At 46.9% G+C, this 18,397-nt stretch overlaps 1 protein-coding gene across 1 annotated transcript; it reads left to right on the top strand.

The window, feature by feature from the left end:
* Positions 1–1,980: 1,980 nt before the first annotated feature.
* On the top strand, positions 1,981–17,648 carry LOC149336708 (uncharacterized). Its single transcript, XM_089554761.1, has 3 exons — positions 1,981–2,410; positions 8,689–8,866; positions 17,303–17,648. The coding sequence occupies exons 1-3, from the start codon at positions 2,246–2,248 to the stop codon at positions 17,410–17,412; spliced, it is 453 nt and encodes a 150-aa protein (XP_089410887.1). The 5' UTR covers positions 1,981–2,245; the 3' UTR covers positions 17,413–17,648.
* The last annotated feature ends 749 nt before the right edge of the window (positions 17,649–18,397 follow it).

The following is an 18,397-nucleotide window of genomic DNA, read 5'->3' as shown; positions in this document are numbered from 1 at the left end:
CGACGGAGCTGCTTGTATTCTGTTCGGAGTATCCATCCGGGCAAGCCAGTGTCCTGACAACTGGAGCTGACGGTTCAAAGGACGCGAGGAAGGCGGCCTGTGTTGCTCCTACTCCATTTGGTGAGTTTAACCTAGCGTGGACAATGCGATTGAAATGAAGTTATCACGCACTGATTTTGTGAGGTTCCTTTGTGATTATGCGTCGATTTAAGCGTTTCAAGATAGCTCGTTAACGAGCGTTCAGCTCTCGTCTCGCGTAGCAAGCAGTGATGACGCCGCGAGCGGGAAATGATAAACCAGGAACACGAGAAAAGGATCAAAAAAGTTACACACCCTTACTAATGTAGTTGGCGCACGCTTCACACAAGAGCCACAATATGGTTCCTCTGTTTTCATAGACGACAGAGAACACATATATATCGACCAAGCAAGCCGCAAATGTTTTAGCCGACTATTTAGCTCACTCACCTTAAGATCCGATTGTGTACAGTCAAAATGCCAAGAATAGTTTGCAAATTTTGTTGTACACGGCGCTAGAAATCCATAATTACATGACATTGTTATGGGTGAAAAAATCGGCCAGCATGGTTTTTCGAAGGACATGTAGCCGAATCCACCATTTTACCGCACCACACTCGATAGCTGAAACAATCGAATCGCTGCTGTAGCTGTCACACACTTCCAAAAAAGGCTGTGGTTTTGCTATGTATGTACGCAGCAGTGTACAAGGTGTCTCATATGGTTGAGCTGCTTTTTCGGGCGCTTAAGGGCGTCCCAGAGCCACGAGCATCACTTCACTAACTTTTGGATCAGCATCTTTGAGGCATGAAGACTGCCACTTATCAATGCGTGCAATGCTTCCAAGAGGGTAATTTGTTTGTTTCTTCCCTTATTTCCTTTTGTTGCCCTCTTGGCATGATCGTAACAAGAGCGTAATAGCGCTCCACTAGTACGCGATAGTAGGCGCCCTGTAGCACTTATGCGTAGATCTAAACCGGTAACCATTGGCCCGCGGACCAGGCCTCACACGACCTCGCACTTCCGCTCCGTGAACTCCGCGTCTGGCACGCGTGTGAAGAAAGGCCACACGCGTGTGTAATCCGCTTATGAGCCGCCGCAGTGGCTCAGTCGTTGTGGCACTCGGCTGCTGACCCGAAAGATGTGGGTCCGATCCCGGCCGCGGCGGTCGAATTTAGATGGAGGCAAAATTCTAGACGCCCGTGTACTGTGCGGTGTCAGTGCACATTGAAGAACCCCAGGTGGTCGAAATTTCCGGAGCCCCTCACTACGACGTCCCTCATAGCCTGGAGTAGCTTTGGGACGTTAACCCCCATAAACCATAAACCATAATCCGCTTATGTCCACCTCCTCCGAGTTCCACCTTTGTAGGTATTTTGCCGTGCAACGTTTACCATGCATCGTGGCTGACGCGCGATTCTGTACGGAGCTGAAGTGGGATGTCACGTGACGGCTGGTCTGCGGGCCAGTCGTCTGAAGCCGCCCTAAGGACCGCACCACTCCTTACAGTTCACGGCCGCTGCTTCTTTAGAGGGCGGTCGCTTCTCCTAGCAGTAACCTATCATATGGTAGTCCAACGGTGTATCTGTTTCCAAACCGGGCATCGCGAAAAGCTGGTAACAAAAAAAGAACTATCCACTTGCTGTGGCCCGTGAGGTATCGTTTGACCCCGGTCTTCTCGCTAGCCCCTTCTTCGTCAACACGGATCACTAGAAAACGTCGCAACGCCACTCTGCTTGCCTGCACCAATCTTTCTGTGCCCGTCTGCGTAGTGCTCTTCTGTCCGATTTCGAACTACGAAGCAACTCGTCCACAAACAAGTTCTGATAAGGCTGCTCCGGAAGTCGCTTTATATCTAAACTCGTTTCTCCTCCCGCGCTGCTGGCTTCAATGACTGCAGAGAGGCGGTTAAAGGGTTGAGCTTGTTTATTTTTGTACTGTCTGATGCCAAGCAGACGGCAAGAGGAGGCGCACGCTGCGCTTGCCCTCGCTCGATTTTAGTGCCTTTTTTTCTTTCGTTTACAAACCGGGGAGCAAAAGCGACGTACTTCTATTCGCAGCTTGCGTCGCTGGCTGCGCGGGCACTGTAAAGCTCGCCGTCTGTAGTCTGCACACCTGCCCAAGCATTCGTAAGGGTGTGTGAAGGAGCAGTCACGCAGTTGAACTACACCGGGCGAGTAACTGACCTTCCCGCCGCGGAACGGGCGACAACATCGAGGCTTCGGCGATGGGGATCCTGAATAGTGCGCCGTGTGTTCTCGTTCTGCTGGTTCTCTGGGCCTGCGCGGCGTTCACGGCGTTCGGCGAGGATCTGCAGCTCAGGCAGTCCGCCAGTGGCAGTCGTGATCACATCGAGCAACGTGATATGATGTTCTGGCAGGACCCGAAACAGGTAGGCGAGGCTCTGTTGGTGTTGAAATATTAAGGCGGAAGCCTTTAATGCCTCATCGTTGTAAGCGGGACTTGTCGACAGAAATGTCACGCTTTTCAATTGCTTGACGGGCGTCACGTCACAGTGCGCGAATATCAAACGGGGCCAATTGTACTTTAGCTAGTAGCCATGCAACCAATTAAAGGGATGGTGTAGTGATGCTCCGAGTAGGTGGGACTTAGTTCAGTCAATCAACTAATTAGCCTACTTGACCTTTCTAGACAGACCAGATAAATAAACAAAATCGAGTAGGAAATTGATCGTGTTCGGGAATCGAACCCCGGTCTCCGGAGTGCGGGACGAGCATGCTAACCACTCCGCCATGCAAGCTCGATGGTTTGGAATGAAAAAAGGCGCTTCTAGTGAATACGGTGTCTTCGTTCACTCCCATCTTCCCCCCTTCCCGTTACGGCGATGATGATGATGATGAAAAGCCTTTATTTAATAAAAGAGGTGAGGCTCTCTTAAAGAGCGGCGAGGTTCAGGTGTCCACCGAGGTATGCGAGGCAGATACATTTCATTTCCTCAAAAACAAATTTACCGACAAGCAAGGCGTAGAGCCGAACGGGCGATGGCGTTCTGTGGACTCCCTGGCAGTGTTGCAAGACGCTGTCGCGTTCCACTCTTAGAGGCGAAGCTTAAAATTTTAACCACACATCAGTGACACAAGCAGCAACACCGCGCTTAAGGCTTTAGCCTCACCGCGCTTTAGGTCAACAAAGTGCCCCCTTGAATTTTTTACCTGTAATTATTCTACTCTTCAAGGTCATTAACCCTGATGTACTTGCGGATATCAATCCTCCAGTTTCACACGTTTCAACTATGGACATAAAAGTTGCTGATGCAATGTATACTCTAGAGAAGGCGTTCGCGTCCAAATCTCGATACAGCTTTAGTGAGTGCTTTTCTATGTTGCGTGTCGGTTTCTGCTGTCCTTCTACTGTGACCCTAAACAACCCTACACCCCTATAGAAACCTCAACACCCGTTCAGTACTTACTGCACCCGCCAACTTCAACATGCCAACGCCGTACTGCCACACCCACAACCGACTTAGCTCTGTCTGCATGACTAGGTATCCATGTCGGGTTGGTGAGCGATCGTGCTTGACGCGGCGTGACGCACGGTCACAAGCGTGACGCATGCCTACCCTACACAACAGTGCCGCAGAAGAAAACGCCAGGTCACTCCCGGTCGTTCACGGCGGCGAGCGCGCATTCTCGACCCTATTCCCTTTGACTTCTTGCTGCACAAGATTGCACCAACACTGCCAACGCCGCATTCCTCACCCCTACCCAGGGCTACTACGCACTTCGAATGGCATCAGCATGTCGCACTAATCGAGCTGTCTCTGATATTCACATTATGTCGGGGTAGACAGTCGGGGAATTTTCGAAAGCGACTTCCTCTCTTGAGCCCCACAAACCACAGCAGTGTCACTCTATCCACCGCCCCCGCAAAAGTGTGATAAAACTGCTCTTAGAGAAAAAGGGAATGTCGTTAAATCAGAGCGCAACACTGCCTAATAAAGCTCTCCAGAACTCATATTTTAGTTCCAACTGAAGAAAATAAATGTTAAACTGGGCCACTAAGCGCAAGATGTTCTCTTTTTGTGCCATCCTTCAAGTACAACGCACGTAGGCCATGGTTTGAGCGCAATATGAGTGAACAAAACTGTCCATTTCAGACATACAACTTAAGCGAGCATATTCTCTTTTTTGTAAATGTAAAATTGCAGTAGGGAGTAGCGAATTAAAAATATGCGGATGGTGATGATTAAAACTTTTTTTTAATTTAACCTGAAATTGTTTGTCAGGCGCCCTATTCCAGGAGTCCGTTGGATCTTGCTGTGACTGTTGCCCTTTCGGTTAACTCCTGCTGAACTTACGGCTCTAAGCAGGACCACATTTCCTCCCACCGCTCAGTCGACGGTTCTTCTATACTTTCTGTTTCCGTGTTGTCTTCGCAGACCTATACCATGCGGTACGCCGCATGGTACTATGCGGTACCATGCGGTATAGGTCCGCCACTAAGCCACAGCATGCGCACTGTGGCTCAAAGTGTTCTAGGTAGATTGCGTGAAGTCTTTATGGGCTTGAGTACGTGTTTTTTTTTTCAACCTCCTCAATGTTACTTCTTGTTCCTTTTCTAGTTCTTCATCCGGTAGCGCGAAAAATATGTAGAACTGCTGAAGGTTATGAAGTGTTTCTTATCCGGCCTGGGCATGACACAAAAGCAGATGAGGCACCAACAGCTTCTTATTGGTTGGAGAGCTTAGAAGAGGAAGGTAAGGGCCGTTTCACATACTGCGACTAGAACGAAAATAGTAGGCCTAGTCGGTGACGCCGCAGTGCGATTTTCGCACAGTGCTTTCACTTGCAACGCGTACCCAGCGAATTCGGTCGGAGGGACACTCAAGGTTGCTCGATGTTCGCTCAGGCAACCCACGATTAAACGCGACAGAAACGCTGCACGGAATGTGTTGACGATGTTATGACCAGTGTGTTTTTAGATGTAAGGCAATATTTCGTATGTTTTGATTAGAAGAAACAGTTTTGCTTATGCCGCGGGAACAGCTCCCACGTGACCCCACGCCGAGACGGCGCGTGACGTCACGTCACGTGCGAGCTGTTGCGCGGCCGTTCTCGACGCACGTGCGTTCTCGCTCGCGCGCCTGGAGACCGGTCTTGGCCGCGGCAGCTGCTCCAGCGTGACGTCACGTCACGTGCCGTCTCGGCGCTGCCCATTGGTCAGTCGCAGAGCGAACACACCGACGCTGCGACTGGATTCCAACCGGACGGAACTTGGTCGCAGACCGTCTGCGGCTAGACCGACGGCCCTCTCCAGTCGCAGACCGACAGAATTCGCAGCGTCGCAGGCGAGAATCGCATGCATGTGAAACGGCCTTAAGACAGCTATGCGATGAAAGCGTACAAATGCGGAGAAAGTTCAATGCCCTCTACGCTTACAGGGAGCAGGCCGGACCGGCCGAGGTGATAACCGGAACGAGATGTCGAGAGAAACGCGACTCTCGGACAGGACGGAATGTAGCATATAGAAGCGGCGCTCGGAGCGGCAGTGCTACGATACCCAACAAACAACTGCCTACCACCCTGCGCTACTACAATCTTCGTAGAACATGCTCGTTTTTGTTGCGAAAGCAACACTACTGCAGCCCAGCTCGGCTCGTCGCTTCCGCTCGTGGCAGTGCGGCTACCAAAAGACCTTGAGTCGCCGTTGCCTAGCAACCGCTTCAGCTGCGCTCCAACAGATGGCGCCGCGCTGTTGTTTTAATGCGTAAGCGTTTTAATCCTTGCCACTACTTAGCTGAAACATCCTGTGCAGGCAAAGCAGGGCAACGCGGACCTGCAGGCATGCAGTGTAGCTATAACATTATGCTCGTAGAGGTGGGTCAATGTTACAACCTCGTCTGATCAGTTAGTTACTCTGCTCAAGAAATCTCAAGTATGAGTAGGAGAGGAAAGAAACGAAATATGAAAACAGGAGCAGAAATTTAGTTTCGCCAGGTTCGTGCTTTGACTTTCTAAAGGCACGAGGGACCTCTTGGACCCCGCGAAATGCCTTAAGGGGACCAAAATTTTTGATAATGAAGCAGCTTGAGGGGTGCAGCTCAATAGCGAGCTCTTTCTGAGAAACATAAAAGGAAGCCTGCGGAGCTTTACCTTTAATTGCAGGACCACTAAGGTTTTCGGGAACCGTTGCAGACGGGCTCGAACCGTAATTAAAAACCATGACAGGCGACATAAGAATTTGATATGGCATTTCTGCCCCAGCAGTATGCTCTTAATTTCCGAGTTTTCGAATTCGCTCTTATTATTCAGCATTTAATTCCTAAATGCTCCGATGGCGATGGCTACGGCACGGGCGCTGGTTCCTTTCGCACCTGCTGGGGCCGCTACTGCAGCGCGCCCCCTAAAGGTACTTTAACGCTTCCACCTCTCCCGTTCTCTCCTACCTCTCTGCTTTCCGTCTCGCACTCCTTCGCTCCACCCACACAGCCCTTCTATCACAATGCCCACGTCCAAAGTTCCATCGCTCGCTTTGACGTTGGCGGCTTTGGCCCGACCAGTAGTTCCTGTCCCTCCCACTAGAGGCGATATTTTACTGCACATGCCCCTCTTCTTTACTTATCTCCCTCTCTTCCCTCTCCCACTTCTTCGCTCCACCCACAAAACCCTCTAGCCGGAAAGTCCACGCAGAATGTTCAGGAAACGCGGCCCAAGCTGCGTCTCTCGTCCTCCCCTCTCTCCCTCCGGCCAGCGTGGACGTGTCGACATGGAAGTATCCCTCCCCTACCAGCGTGATAAGGAGCACCTGTTGCGTGGTTTCCATGGGAACCAACCGGAGGGTAGTTAACCTAGAAGGAGAAGAAAGGTTACCCTAGAAGGAGGATATGGCGAGATTTGGTTTTGGTTTTATGGGGTTTAACGTCCCGAAGCTACTCAGGCTCAGGAAGAAGTTTTGGCGAGAATGTAGAAAGGCGTACCACAGTAGCTATCCGGAACATGACTGCCGTGGAAGGAGAAGGAAGGGCGTCAATCTGCGGCAGCTGCTGCGAAACCCGCCGCCCGAGGGATGGACCATCGGCTGCGCTGTGCTTCTAGAGCGGCAGGCTGTAGAGCAGAAAGAAATAAGCGCCCTAGACATGTGAGATCCTTCTGATATTATCTACCACAACTTATCGTAAAGTACAAACCCCTTTAAAGCTGTCTCTCAATCTGAACGTTACCAAATACGGCTCCAGCATTCGATCCCGCGAACCTGGGCTCGGTAGCCGAACGCCAAACCACTGAGCCCCCGCTGCAAGTCGCTGCAGCGTGCAGAGTTGTCGGTTAACAGGGTAATAGTACCTCGTCAGCCGATATTTTACTTGATGTGTTAGCCTTCGGGTGTATTATGCAAATATTTTGCAGAGCAAAATTAAATCTTTGAATTATTACAATTCTGGTACAGAGAGAAAGTGTTCAAAATAAACTCCTTGAGTTATTACAGTTCTGGTACAGAGGGAGGAGTTCCCGAGCTCTTTATTAAATAGCGGGTAAAAACGTCCTTATACAGTTCGGTCTTATTGAAATGACGAGGCAAATGTTGCGAACATTCCTTGTTCGAGCTAATTATGCTTACAAAAAAAAACACTTCCTATCGAGCTCACTTTTCAATCAAAGCACGCCATCATATCTGCCGGGTGTCGCGGCACGGGGCGCAGTGTAAGCTCGGGAGAGGCCCCGGTCTTGAAACCGCGAGCTGAAATCCGACTAACGCGCATGGACTGAGAAACTCGAGCGAGACCAATACGAATTCTTCTGTGCGACGCTTCGATGGAAGCATGCGGCAATGTCTATGGTATGGTGACAAGGCAGGTAACCACCTTCGCAATCACATTTGCACTTCTTTTGCGTTTAATTTCACTTGTTTTATCCAAGAAAATCTTCACCACAGTACACATGCAACCTGTCAAAGCAAGACAAGTACCTTAGTAACAGCACAGCACGACGATACACCAGATCATGATCAAGATCATTAAGATATGTTTAGCAGTTCGAATTAAAAAAAAAAGGACAAAAACTTCTACGAAAATATATGAAAGAGACAGTTTAGGAAAATATATCATGCAAGCTATTGAGTCCTATCGGCACATAATAGATTACTCCCAGGGTCTTTTACTGTCTCCCGACGCGGTGGCTCAGTAGTTATGGCGCTCGGCTGCTGACCCGAAAGACTCGGGTTCGATCCCGGCCGCGGCGGCCGAATTGCGATGGAGGCAAAATTCTCGAGGCCCGTGTACTGTGCGATATCAGTGCCCGTTAAAGATCCCCAGGTGGTCGAAATTTCAGAAGCCCTTCACTACGGCGTCCCTGATCGCCTGAGTTGCATTGGGACGTTAATCACCAATAAAAAAACAAACCAAATCTTTTACTATCTCTTGAGCAGTTGTTTAATAGGGCGGTTTTAACAGGCAGTGGGCGTATTTCGAGGATTCAACAGGACACTGAATGTATTACTGACTTCCTCCACCAAGTAAGAAACTCAAACACGTCTAACCGCCGCTCAAAGTTGTATGTACACGTCCATGACCAACTTGCTGAACTGGCAGCGGATGCTTGGCTACACCTGTTCTCCGAATCCGCCTATCGCGTTCTTCAGAAGGAGTTCCAGAATATTGTCAGGGCGCCAACCTGGTCGAGAAAACTAAAATTCTACTCCCTCTCTTTCTCCCAGAGAAACGACATCGGCGGTCCGTGCCGGAACGGCAACCACTGCCGACCAGAGCTGTGCTGCCTGCTGAGCCGGCGGGACCACAGCCAAACCTGTCAGCCGCGGGCCGAGCTGGGTGAACAGTGCACCGAATACCAGGTCAAGGGCGGAGCCTATCCGGACCACTGTCCTTGCCTCGAAGGTATAAGCAGCATTCTCTATCCACTTTTCATACGCTTTCGATCATTATAGCTGTGATCTAGGAGAGTGTGGTGGAGCTAGTTAATACGACATGATGAAAATAAAGAATAAGCGCGCAAAAAGGACGAGACAAGAGAAGAACTGCGCTTGTCCCGTAGGGTTCTTCTTCTCTCTTTTCCCATCCTTCTTTCAGAGTTATTCTTTCTAAGGCTAAAGCCTTTAATGCCTGATCGTTGTTGACAGAAGGCTGTCAGCAGAAGGTTGCCAGGAGAGGTGTCACGCTTTTCTAGTCAGACCAGGAAAAAAATATTTGTACACGATGGGATTTGAACCACCATCCTTCGGTTCCGCAGCCGAGCATGCTAATGGCTACGCTACTTTCTGCCAACGCATATGTAGTTCGCCTTGTCTAGGACGCTGGAGAGTGCTTGCAGAAGGACGTCGAATCAGACGGATGCCTCCCAAACGCCCTCCAGTGTCTCCAGCATTTAAGATTCACAAACAACTGTGTACTTAATATCTTGACCACACATCACTGACACAAGCAGCAACACCGCGCTAAAGGCTATCGCCTCACCGCACTTTAGGTCAACGATGTGCCACCCCCCCCCCCCCCCCCCCCTGAATATTTTCTTATAGCTGAGGTATGTCTTGCGTGGCGCACAAGTGTTTTACCGCAGCGGTGACTTATTAGCCTATAGCTCGTCTTCTTTGCATTTAATCCGTTGTTTCCGCGCTTCCAGCACTTCCACTTCCGCAATGGCTGCGCAGTTGAGCCGTTTTGAGTGATGAGATTGAAGTAGGGGTGTGCGAATAGTAGTTTTGCACACCGAATCAAATACGAACACCGTAGCTAAAAAATGAATCGAATACGAATCGAATATTGGTATGATTATTCGTTACACGTGCTAATATTGGTACAAAGCGCATTTCATTGCAAGCAACGAATATCTAGAGAGAGCGCTGTCCAAGTTAGAGCTGTAGCTAACGTAAGGCACAACAGTGACGCCCGCTATGAGGCACGCAGCGAAGTCCTAGTCCAGGCTAAAATGAAGCAGTCCTCCGATAAATGGCTGGCTGAAGTTCGCGAGGCAAATAGGGGGGCCAAGAAAATTCTGGAACCATATAAGCTGGTTGGGAAAAACAAATAAAATAACGCAGGAACAGATTATAGATGCTGAGGGAAAATGTTTAGAGGGAGACGATGCTGTGAACTACATTACATCATTTATAGCTGCGTCTTTTAGCAACGACAGTGGGGTAATCTCCCCAAGTGAGGCGGCAACACAGGATAGCACAATAGAGAACAGCTTAGAACTGACTAGTCTTAACTGGGAAAAGGCGGAAGCGAATATTTCTAAAACCACATCCGCAGGGATAGACGAAATTCCAATTAGGCTGATTAATGAACTTGGCCCAAGAAACAAGGAAGCGCTGATAAAAGCATTGGAGACATTCATAAAAAATCAGCAAATTCCGCACAGCTGGAGGCAGAGTAAAATGAATTTGATTTATAAAGGGAAAGAAGATAAGATGAACATCAAATCCTACCGTCCGATTACGATAACGTCTGTTATGTACAGGCTGACAATGCAGGCGGTGAAATTAAAAATGCAGGCATGGGTAGAAGGTAATCGGATACTCGGAGAACTTCAGAATGGGTTCAGAAGGGGTAGGCGTTTAGATAATAGCCTGTTCGTGCTTACCCAATGCATAGAAATAGCTAAGGCGGCAAACAGACCTCTGTTTTTAGTCTTTCTGGACATAAGCGGTGCATACGATAACGTGAACAGGGAACTCCTGTGGAGCATATTCAAAGATTTAGGTATCGGTCATGAAGTAATTGATTTTCTACAGGAAATCTACCGAGATAATGAAGTTGAAATTACATGGGAAGGGAAAAAAAGTGCAACTGTGGGGGTGCACAAAGGATTAAGGCAAGGTTGTCCTCTATCACCGCTGCTGTTCATGCTTTACGTGATAAATATGGAAAGAAGGCTAGAAGAAAGTAATCTGGGTTATAATCTGTCGTACAGATTAGGCGGAAATGTAGTTGAGCAGTGACTCCCGGGTTTAATGTATGCGTACGATATTGTACTGTTAGCAGATAGCCAGGAAGATTTACAAACTTTGGTTATTTGCTGTGGAGACGAAGGAGAGGCTCTAGGATTCAGTTTTAGCGCAATTAAGTCAGGTGTGATGATTTTTAACGATACAACTGATCAGGTGCTTACAATACAAGGCCACGAAATACCCAAAGTGGCCGAATACAAATATCTCGGGATATGGCTAAACGAAGGGCAGATATACACGGAAAAGCACGAACAGGCTCCTAGGGCAAAAGGACGAAGAGACGCCGGGGTAATGAAACATAGGGCATTATGGGGGTACAACAAATATGAAGTACTGAGAGGTATTTGGAAAGGAATAATGGTGTCGGGACTTACTTTCGGCAATGCGGTTCTGTGCTTAAGGGCAGAAGTTCAATCGGGATTAGACGTAAATCAGAGAGCTGTTGGAAGATTAGCACTGGGTGCCCACGGCAAAACCACAAACGAGGCAGTACAAGGGGATATGGGCTGGGCATCGTTCGAAGCACGGGAAGTTAAGAGTAAAATACTCTATGAAGAACGCCTGAGGAAATTGGACGATAACAGGTGGGCAGCTAAGGTATTTAAATATTTATACGGAAAGAACGTTGACTCACAGTGGCGGAAAAGAACTAGAAAATTAACCAGTAAGTATGCCGGTCATGAGGACGGAGAAAGAAAGAGCATTAAACGACAGGTTAAAGACGCAGAAGTTAAAAATTGGATGAATTCAATGGAAAAGAAACATAGTGTAGAACTATATCGATACTGGAAAAGGCAGATCAGGAAAGAATTTTTCTATGGTAACTCAAGAGACAGTGCCCTACTTTTTGAAGCTTGGTCAGGGTGTCTTAGAACGCGCAGCTGCAAAAAGAAATTTAACGAAGAAGATGACCCATGTGCAGTGTGTGGTAGATCTGTGGAAACAAATGAACACCTCATAATCAAATGTGATCGTATCCATCCGGATGTTGATGCAGGCGCAGTCACTCTTCCTGAGGCCCTAGGGTTTAAAGATAACAATGGTCATGTAAATAAATCTGCAGTGGAAGTTAGCAAAAAGCGATTGGAGGATTGGTGGCTGAAAAGCAGGGATGTGGCATAAGGTTAGAATTGTAGGAAACCGTAGGTAAAGATGATGGCGATTCTTAATGAGAATTGCCAACACAGTAAACAAAAAATAAAAAAAAGAAAAAGAAAAGCTGAGCATGGTGGCAATTGTCACCACCCCGTTTCAAAGGGGGCGCTCCTATCCATCCATCCATCCATCCATCCACAATAACTGTGTGATCGTCATTCAATGCTCCGCGGAAAATTACTTTTTTGCCGCTGACGACAACAACGGCGAACTAACGCCACTTATCTCAGTTTATGAGAGGGACGATAGTTGTGCTTTCAATATCGGGCACGGAGGTCGGGATTCTTAAACCTATCTGAATCCTAACGCGTCGCCCAGTCTTCGAGGCCATATGTTTGAGCATTATGAACCCCGCCACACGACTGGACCACGTCGGGCCGCTCAACGCCCAGGATATAATAGCTGCAGTATGCTGGGCATTGTCGGAGTAGGCCCTGTTATTCACACAACCGTGGCAGAAAAGCGCGGCATGCCCAAGTATAACTTGGTTTGGTTTGGTGTTTATTTTCTTTCAAAAATGAAAGGGGAAGCCAAAGCAAAAGGCGGTAGGCCTGACTAGGCCTTGGCTCTCCGATACAGGCGGCAGCACACACCTTTAGCGCCTATGCAGGACAAACAAAGAAACTAAATAATACAACAATTATATGACACAAACAAGCATGAATTGAATACATCAATCACACCAAATAAAATAACAATATGAATAAACAAGCATGAATTAAATACATCAATGACAACAAATAATATAACAACAATATGACATAAACAAGCATGAATTGACAAATTTTATGCCGCAGGACGTTTTCATGTAAGCAAAGACTAGTCAAAAACATATATTATAGCAAGTATAGGCCAAAAAACTAAACAGGATTCTCTTCCAAATATTTTTTATACATTTTTTAAATACCTTAGTTGATGACGAGAATTCCCGTTCTAGTGAAGTTTGGTTGATGACAAATGGTACCTGGAAAGTTAATTTCTGTTTCCCGTAGTTAGTCCGAGTGATGGGCACAAGTTTTTTTCGTGTTCTCAGATGGTACATTATGGCAGGTCTGTCAGGTAGAGTGGCATACAATCTGTTATGGTGAATATACTGCAGTAAACGAAAATAATAAATTTGTAGTACTGGTAGAATAGCATGTTTTTTGTATAATGGTTCTGTAGGTATATCTCGCGGTCTCCCATAATAGCCTTCAATGGCTCTTAGAGCTTTTTTCTGGAGAACAAGCAACCTATTAAAGTTACTGGATCCAGTGGTTCCCCAAACAAGAATACAGTATGATATTTTGGAATAAAAAAGAGCATAATACAATGAAATCTTGAGCCAAGTTGGTATTAAGTTAGTAATTTTGTAAAGATATCCTACAGTTTTACTGAGATCTTTCACTAAATTTGAAACTTGCACATTCCATGAAAGGTTTTCATTAAACCAAACACCTAGAAATTTGTGGTTGGACACTTGTGCTATGATATTGTTTTTGTATTTTATAACTACAGCACATTGTACAGTAGAGTTGATGGGTCTAAATATTATGTATGTGGTTTTCGTGAGATTCAGGCCAAGTTTATTTGCCATTAACCAATTCTCTAACCTATTTAAATAATCATTGACCCTTATTGCTAATCTAGGCAAAGAACATTCTGTAAAAAAGGCATTTGTGTCATCAGCATACATTATTAGATCGGGTGAATCAGGAATATTAGTTATGTCATTAATATATATTATGAATAATAATGGTCCCAGAATTGATCCTTGGGGAACACCTTGTTTTATAATCATACTAGTGGAAGAGCAATCATGAACTTGCACATACTGTAGCCTGTTATACAAATAACTTCTTAATAAGTCAAGAGGTATACCACGCACTCCATAATCCGCCAGTTTTTGTAATAAAATGTCATGCTGAACGCAGTCGAAGGCCTTTCGAAAGTCAAGAAATAAACCAAGTGTGTATTTCCGACATTCAACATTATCAATTATTTTCTCTTTAATGGTTAACAATGCTTGTTCTGTAGACTTTTTCTTCCTGAATCCATATTGCGAGCTAGTGATAATATTGTATTTATGAAGAAAGCTTTCGAGCCTAACGTTTATTACTCCCTCAAACACTTTAGATAACACTGGCAATATAGAGATCGGCCGATAGTTTGATATTTCATTTCTGTTTCCGCCCTTATGTACGGGACACACACGAGCTATCTTTAAGTAATTTGGGAACGTGCCGGTTGTAAGCATAAGGTTAGCAATGTACGTTAAGACACCACATATGGACGTTGCCACGTGTTTCACGGGAGAAGCCTTAATATCGTCATGCCCTGCCGATGCGTTGTCTTTTAAGTTTCTGATTAAACCAGCTACTTCAGTGGGAGTTGCAGAATAGAACTTTGTTATTCGAAAAGTATTCTAGGACTTCGTATCGCTTCGTTCCAAATATTTTCAAATATTCACAAATTTAATTTTTTCAGTAAATCAAATATGAACATATTCGATTCAGTATTCGTAAACTCCGAATATTCGCACACCCCTAGGGCTCAACTATGTGTCCAAATGGCACTTTTTGTAGTTGCACACAAAGGTGAGAAGGCGGCAGAAAAGGCCGAAGACGTCGCCAAGGCCTAGAAAAAGCTGACGACCGCTGTTGCGCGTCAAGCAGCAAAAGCAGCGATTAGACTAAGCAGGCAGCCCATCGTAAACAGAAGTGACTGAACGCGTCGGCACGCAAAGCACACAGAGCGTTGAAGCAATCCGTGTACGCTATTCAGCTAAGAAAAGAAAAGGGGAAGGCAGCTGGAGAAACAGAGCGCGGTTCCTAGCTCTAATAACAGAAGCGAGCGCAGAATGGGCCATGTTTAGCATCCAAATAACCTGACGTGTACCGGTGTGCGGATACCATCGTCTATTGGACGTTTTATGAATGCGCTACACATTTAGTACAGGTACTTTCGTGCTGCCGCCTACTTCTGATAACGAGGTTATCTACAAATCTTTTGCTCTTATTTAGTTGGATAGCTTGGCTGTTTGTGGCTCCACCTGCATTTGCAAGTGAAAGGCGTATTGATCTCCCCCAAATATCGAGCTAAGCTTTTAATAGTTTTCCTCGCCGCGCGGTTTAAAACGGTGACGTTGATAATGGCGTCGAGTACTTCAGGGAGTCCGTGACTGCCGTATTGGAATGGCCGGCGGCACTCATCTAGCCTCAGAGATCTTCGGCCGTAAACTAGCTTGACGTCAATGCTCCTAGTTTTTTTGTTTTCTCTTTAACGGCGCGAGCCGGCAATATCCATTTTCTGATATTACCCACCTTACATTATGTACTTTTTCATGAAAAGTGTATTGTTTTTGCCATTAAAATGCGGTAGCCGGTACATATTACACAGGCTTTTTCAGTTTGTTCTGAGTGTGTCTTTTACATGTACGTCAAAAAGACGACGACGACATGGTGTCCTCATCGTAATATGTGGCGATTAGAACACGCAGCCCGGAAGGCTGTGGGGTGGTGGACATGGTCTGAGGCCTCCCGAAACAAATATCTTCTGTCTGCGTCGGCGCTGGTTCAAATGCCGCTGAGGGCGTCTTTCTTTGTGGAAAAGTAGGGAGAGGATTTTTCGACGCCCAAACAGCACAGAGGCGCAGGCCCAAACGAAGACATCACAGTAAAAACGCTTCCTACCCAAGTGAATCACGACGAATTAAGCCCAATCCGAGCCTCAATGTTTGTTTTTTTTAACCATTTGTAGAGAAAATTTGTAGATACATCAGAACTTTTCGGCATCAGGTTGGAGTTTAGCTTTGGCGTCGGCTTCGCCGTGGATTCTAGGGGATAATCGCCTGATTGTGCCGAGGATGGGAGGTAGAAGTATGCATGCTTAAAAATTGTGCCACAACTGTACGGTATTCAAACAAGTTCTGCTCAAACTCCAGGGTGTTGTTGCATGAAACAGCACTCGGACCTTCCGTTCCGTGCTGTCTCTTCGTGCGCTGTACGCGGTACTGTGCTTCCCAAAAAACGACGCTCAGAAGCGGTTCCTGCTCCCGTCTTCGAGACGACACTGCTGTCACGTGATTCTGCGAAAGACTTCGTTTTACTTCATGCAGGGAACCAGGCAATATTGAATTAGGCCTTCCGCCTTCTTCTCAAGAAACTTCACGACACTGAACTGGTCTAGACGTAGCGGCGGTACTTCTCGAATTGTACTCATGAGTGGTGAGAAGAGAAGTCTGGTCGGACACGCAGATGCCACGATTGGTCGAGTTGGGTTGGTTTTCTGTCTCAAGAATTACGGCGGAGTGATTACCGCCAGAATAACGAAGGTCAATCCCTTCTGTATACATATCATCAAATTACAACATTCTACAAACTCAGCCGCATGACACTGCCACCACCCCACATTACCTTGTCGCCCTCATCCAGCGCCACATGGCGACAATTACAGGCAGGCTGTTTTATTTCCCCCCCACCGTCTCTCATGCTTTCACCCCACCTTTCCTCCTGAATGTACCACCTATGGCGTGCCCAGATCTACACTTTTCCACTACCTTTGGGAATGTCCTTCCCCAAAGGCAGTACCCCCCATCCCCAATCCCACTCATTCTTCCTGGGAGGCAGGCTGCTTTACGGACCGCTCAGCCCGCAGGCCAGAAATGGCTGGTGGATCGGGCTTTACGTGAAGCGCAAGCCCGTGGATTCCTGGACCAGTAGGGGACCACCCTGGAAGATTTTTTTTTTTTGGTGTAATAAAGTTGTTTCCATCCATCCATCCCTTCAGTAGCTAACAAAAGATTTGCAAAAATTACAGTACTGCACTTTAGTCTGCTTAAGCACGGAAATGCGAAAGTCTGTCCTCTCTTTCTCCCCTCCTTTTTTCGTTTCCCTCTAAAGGGGACTCGAATCCGCGACGTTTTCGCTATCGCAATCATCAATATTACTATCATCACCACTAAAAATAATCGTCGTGATCACCGACTATTACCATTGCTTTCACCATCATCACTATTATCATCATCGCTATCACCAACAATCACTAGCATCATCATCGCTATCACCAAGTATCCCGATCGCGATCAGAATTGGTGAACGAGCACCCCAGTGACGTCACAGGGGACCAACTTCCGGCGACACAATCCGCTGACACTTCCGGCGTCAACATAGTCATCATAGGCTTTCGCATTAATAACCTACTTCTTACTCACACCAACCGTTCCTCGCAGGCATCTGTTCCCTGAACCTGGGTGGGCTCCACAACCAAGGTGGCAATGCAACGTGCGTGCCGGCCCGGGAGGAGAACCAGGAGCCGCACCGGCAGCGGGAGGGGCACTAGTTGTCTAGGCCTGTGCAACGAAGGCAGCTTCGGTCCTTCTAACGGCGAAGAAAGAGCCCAGTGCTATCACGCCGCATTCCATTACACTTCCCAACGCCCTATACGCATCGAGGCTTCTCCTTTATAACTATAACCTCACAAAAGCCACAACGACACAAGGGAGGCTCCGGCTGCTGTACACCAGCCAGGAAACCTGGAGTCGCGAGTTGCACTCAAAGGACGTGCTTCCTGCAGTCTGTCTGGAAGCAAGTAACCATACGTCGCGTCCAAATAAAAGTCTAAAAGAAAATGTTGGTTTTCAACCCGACTGCTCTTCAGTTTTTCGTCTACTAATTGACGGAAGAACAGGCTCGCCGAGTTACATGCTTTGTGCGGGGAAAAAAAGAAAGCAAATTTTTCAGCTGCCGGCGAACACAGGTAAGAGTGCTGTTCTTTTAGTTAGCATGCACATGAAAAGACAGGTTTTCTACTTATCAGCGGCACCGGTTGCTTCTTTTCGCGTAAAGAATAAACAGGAGATGGCGACACAATTCACCACAAAACACATCTACAACATACAATATACGATACAGCGAAAATGCTTCACACGTAGGTGATGCCAATATGAAATGAAAAACAAAATGCCTGCACAGACACGCATAAGCGATGAATCGATGCATCGGAAGTTCGTCTTTTTGTGAAAAGCATTCAACCCACAAGACGCAGAACGGAGAACTCTGGTATGTAAGTTGCATTTAAACAATTTTCATAACAAGGCGTCTTCATTAAAACGTGTAGGTTTCTTCTATTTTCGTTCGGCCTTAAAAACAAGCTGTCGCCATAGCGCAATATTTTCCAGAGCATTCAGAGCAATTTTGTTTAAGAATAACACGAACACTTAATAACCCAAGACAAGTATCTAGCGTAATGACAAAACGTATACACCGTTTCAGTCAAGCGTGCTGACACTCGTAGCCATCTCCTTCTTCGGTGCAGTAGTTACGCT

Source organism: Amblyomma mixtum, chromosome 7 (assembly GCF_055824585.1).
Source record: "Amblyomma mixtum isolate Tamu chromosome 7, ASM5582458v1, whole genome shotgun sequence".
Taxonomy (NCBI): Eukaryota; Metazoa; Arthropoda; class Arachnida; order Ixodida; family Ixodidae; genus Amblyomma; species Amblyomma mixtum.
Note: the sequence above shows the minus strand (reverse complement) of the source record. Positions and strands in the feature narration are given on the sequence as shown.

What these genes read in the sequence shown, in the direction of transcription:
- LOC149336708 (XM_089554761.1), top strand. Translation starts at nt 2,246, where the DNA reads ATGGGGATCCTGAATAGTGCGCCGTGTGTTCTCGTTCTGCTGGTTCTC. An exon ending in TCTGGCAGGACCCGAAACAG is followed by an intron (nt 2,411 to 8,688) that starts GTAGGCGAGGCT and finishes TCTTTCTCCCAG; the next exon opens with AGAAACGACATCGGCGGTCC. An exon ending in CCACTGTCCTTGCCTCGAAG is followed by an intron (nt 8,867 to 17,302) that starts GTATAAGCAGCA and finishes CGTTCCTCGCAG; the next exon opens with GCATCTGTTCCCTGAACCTG.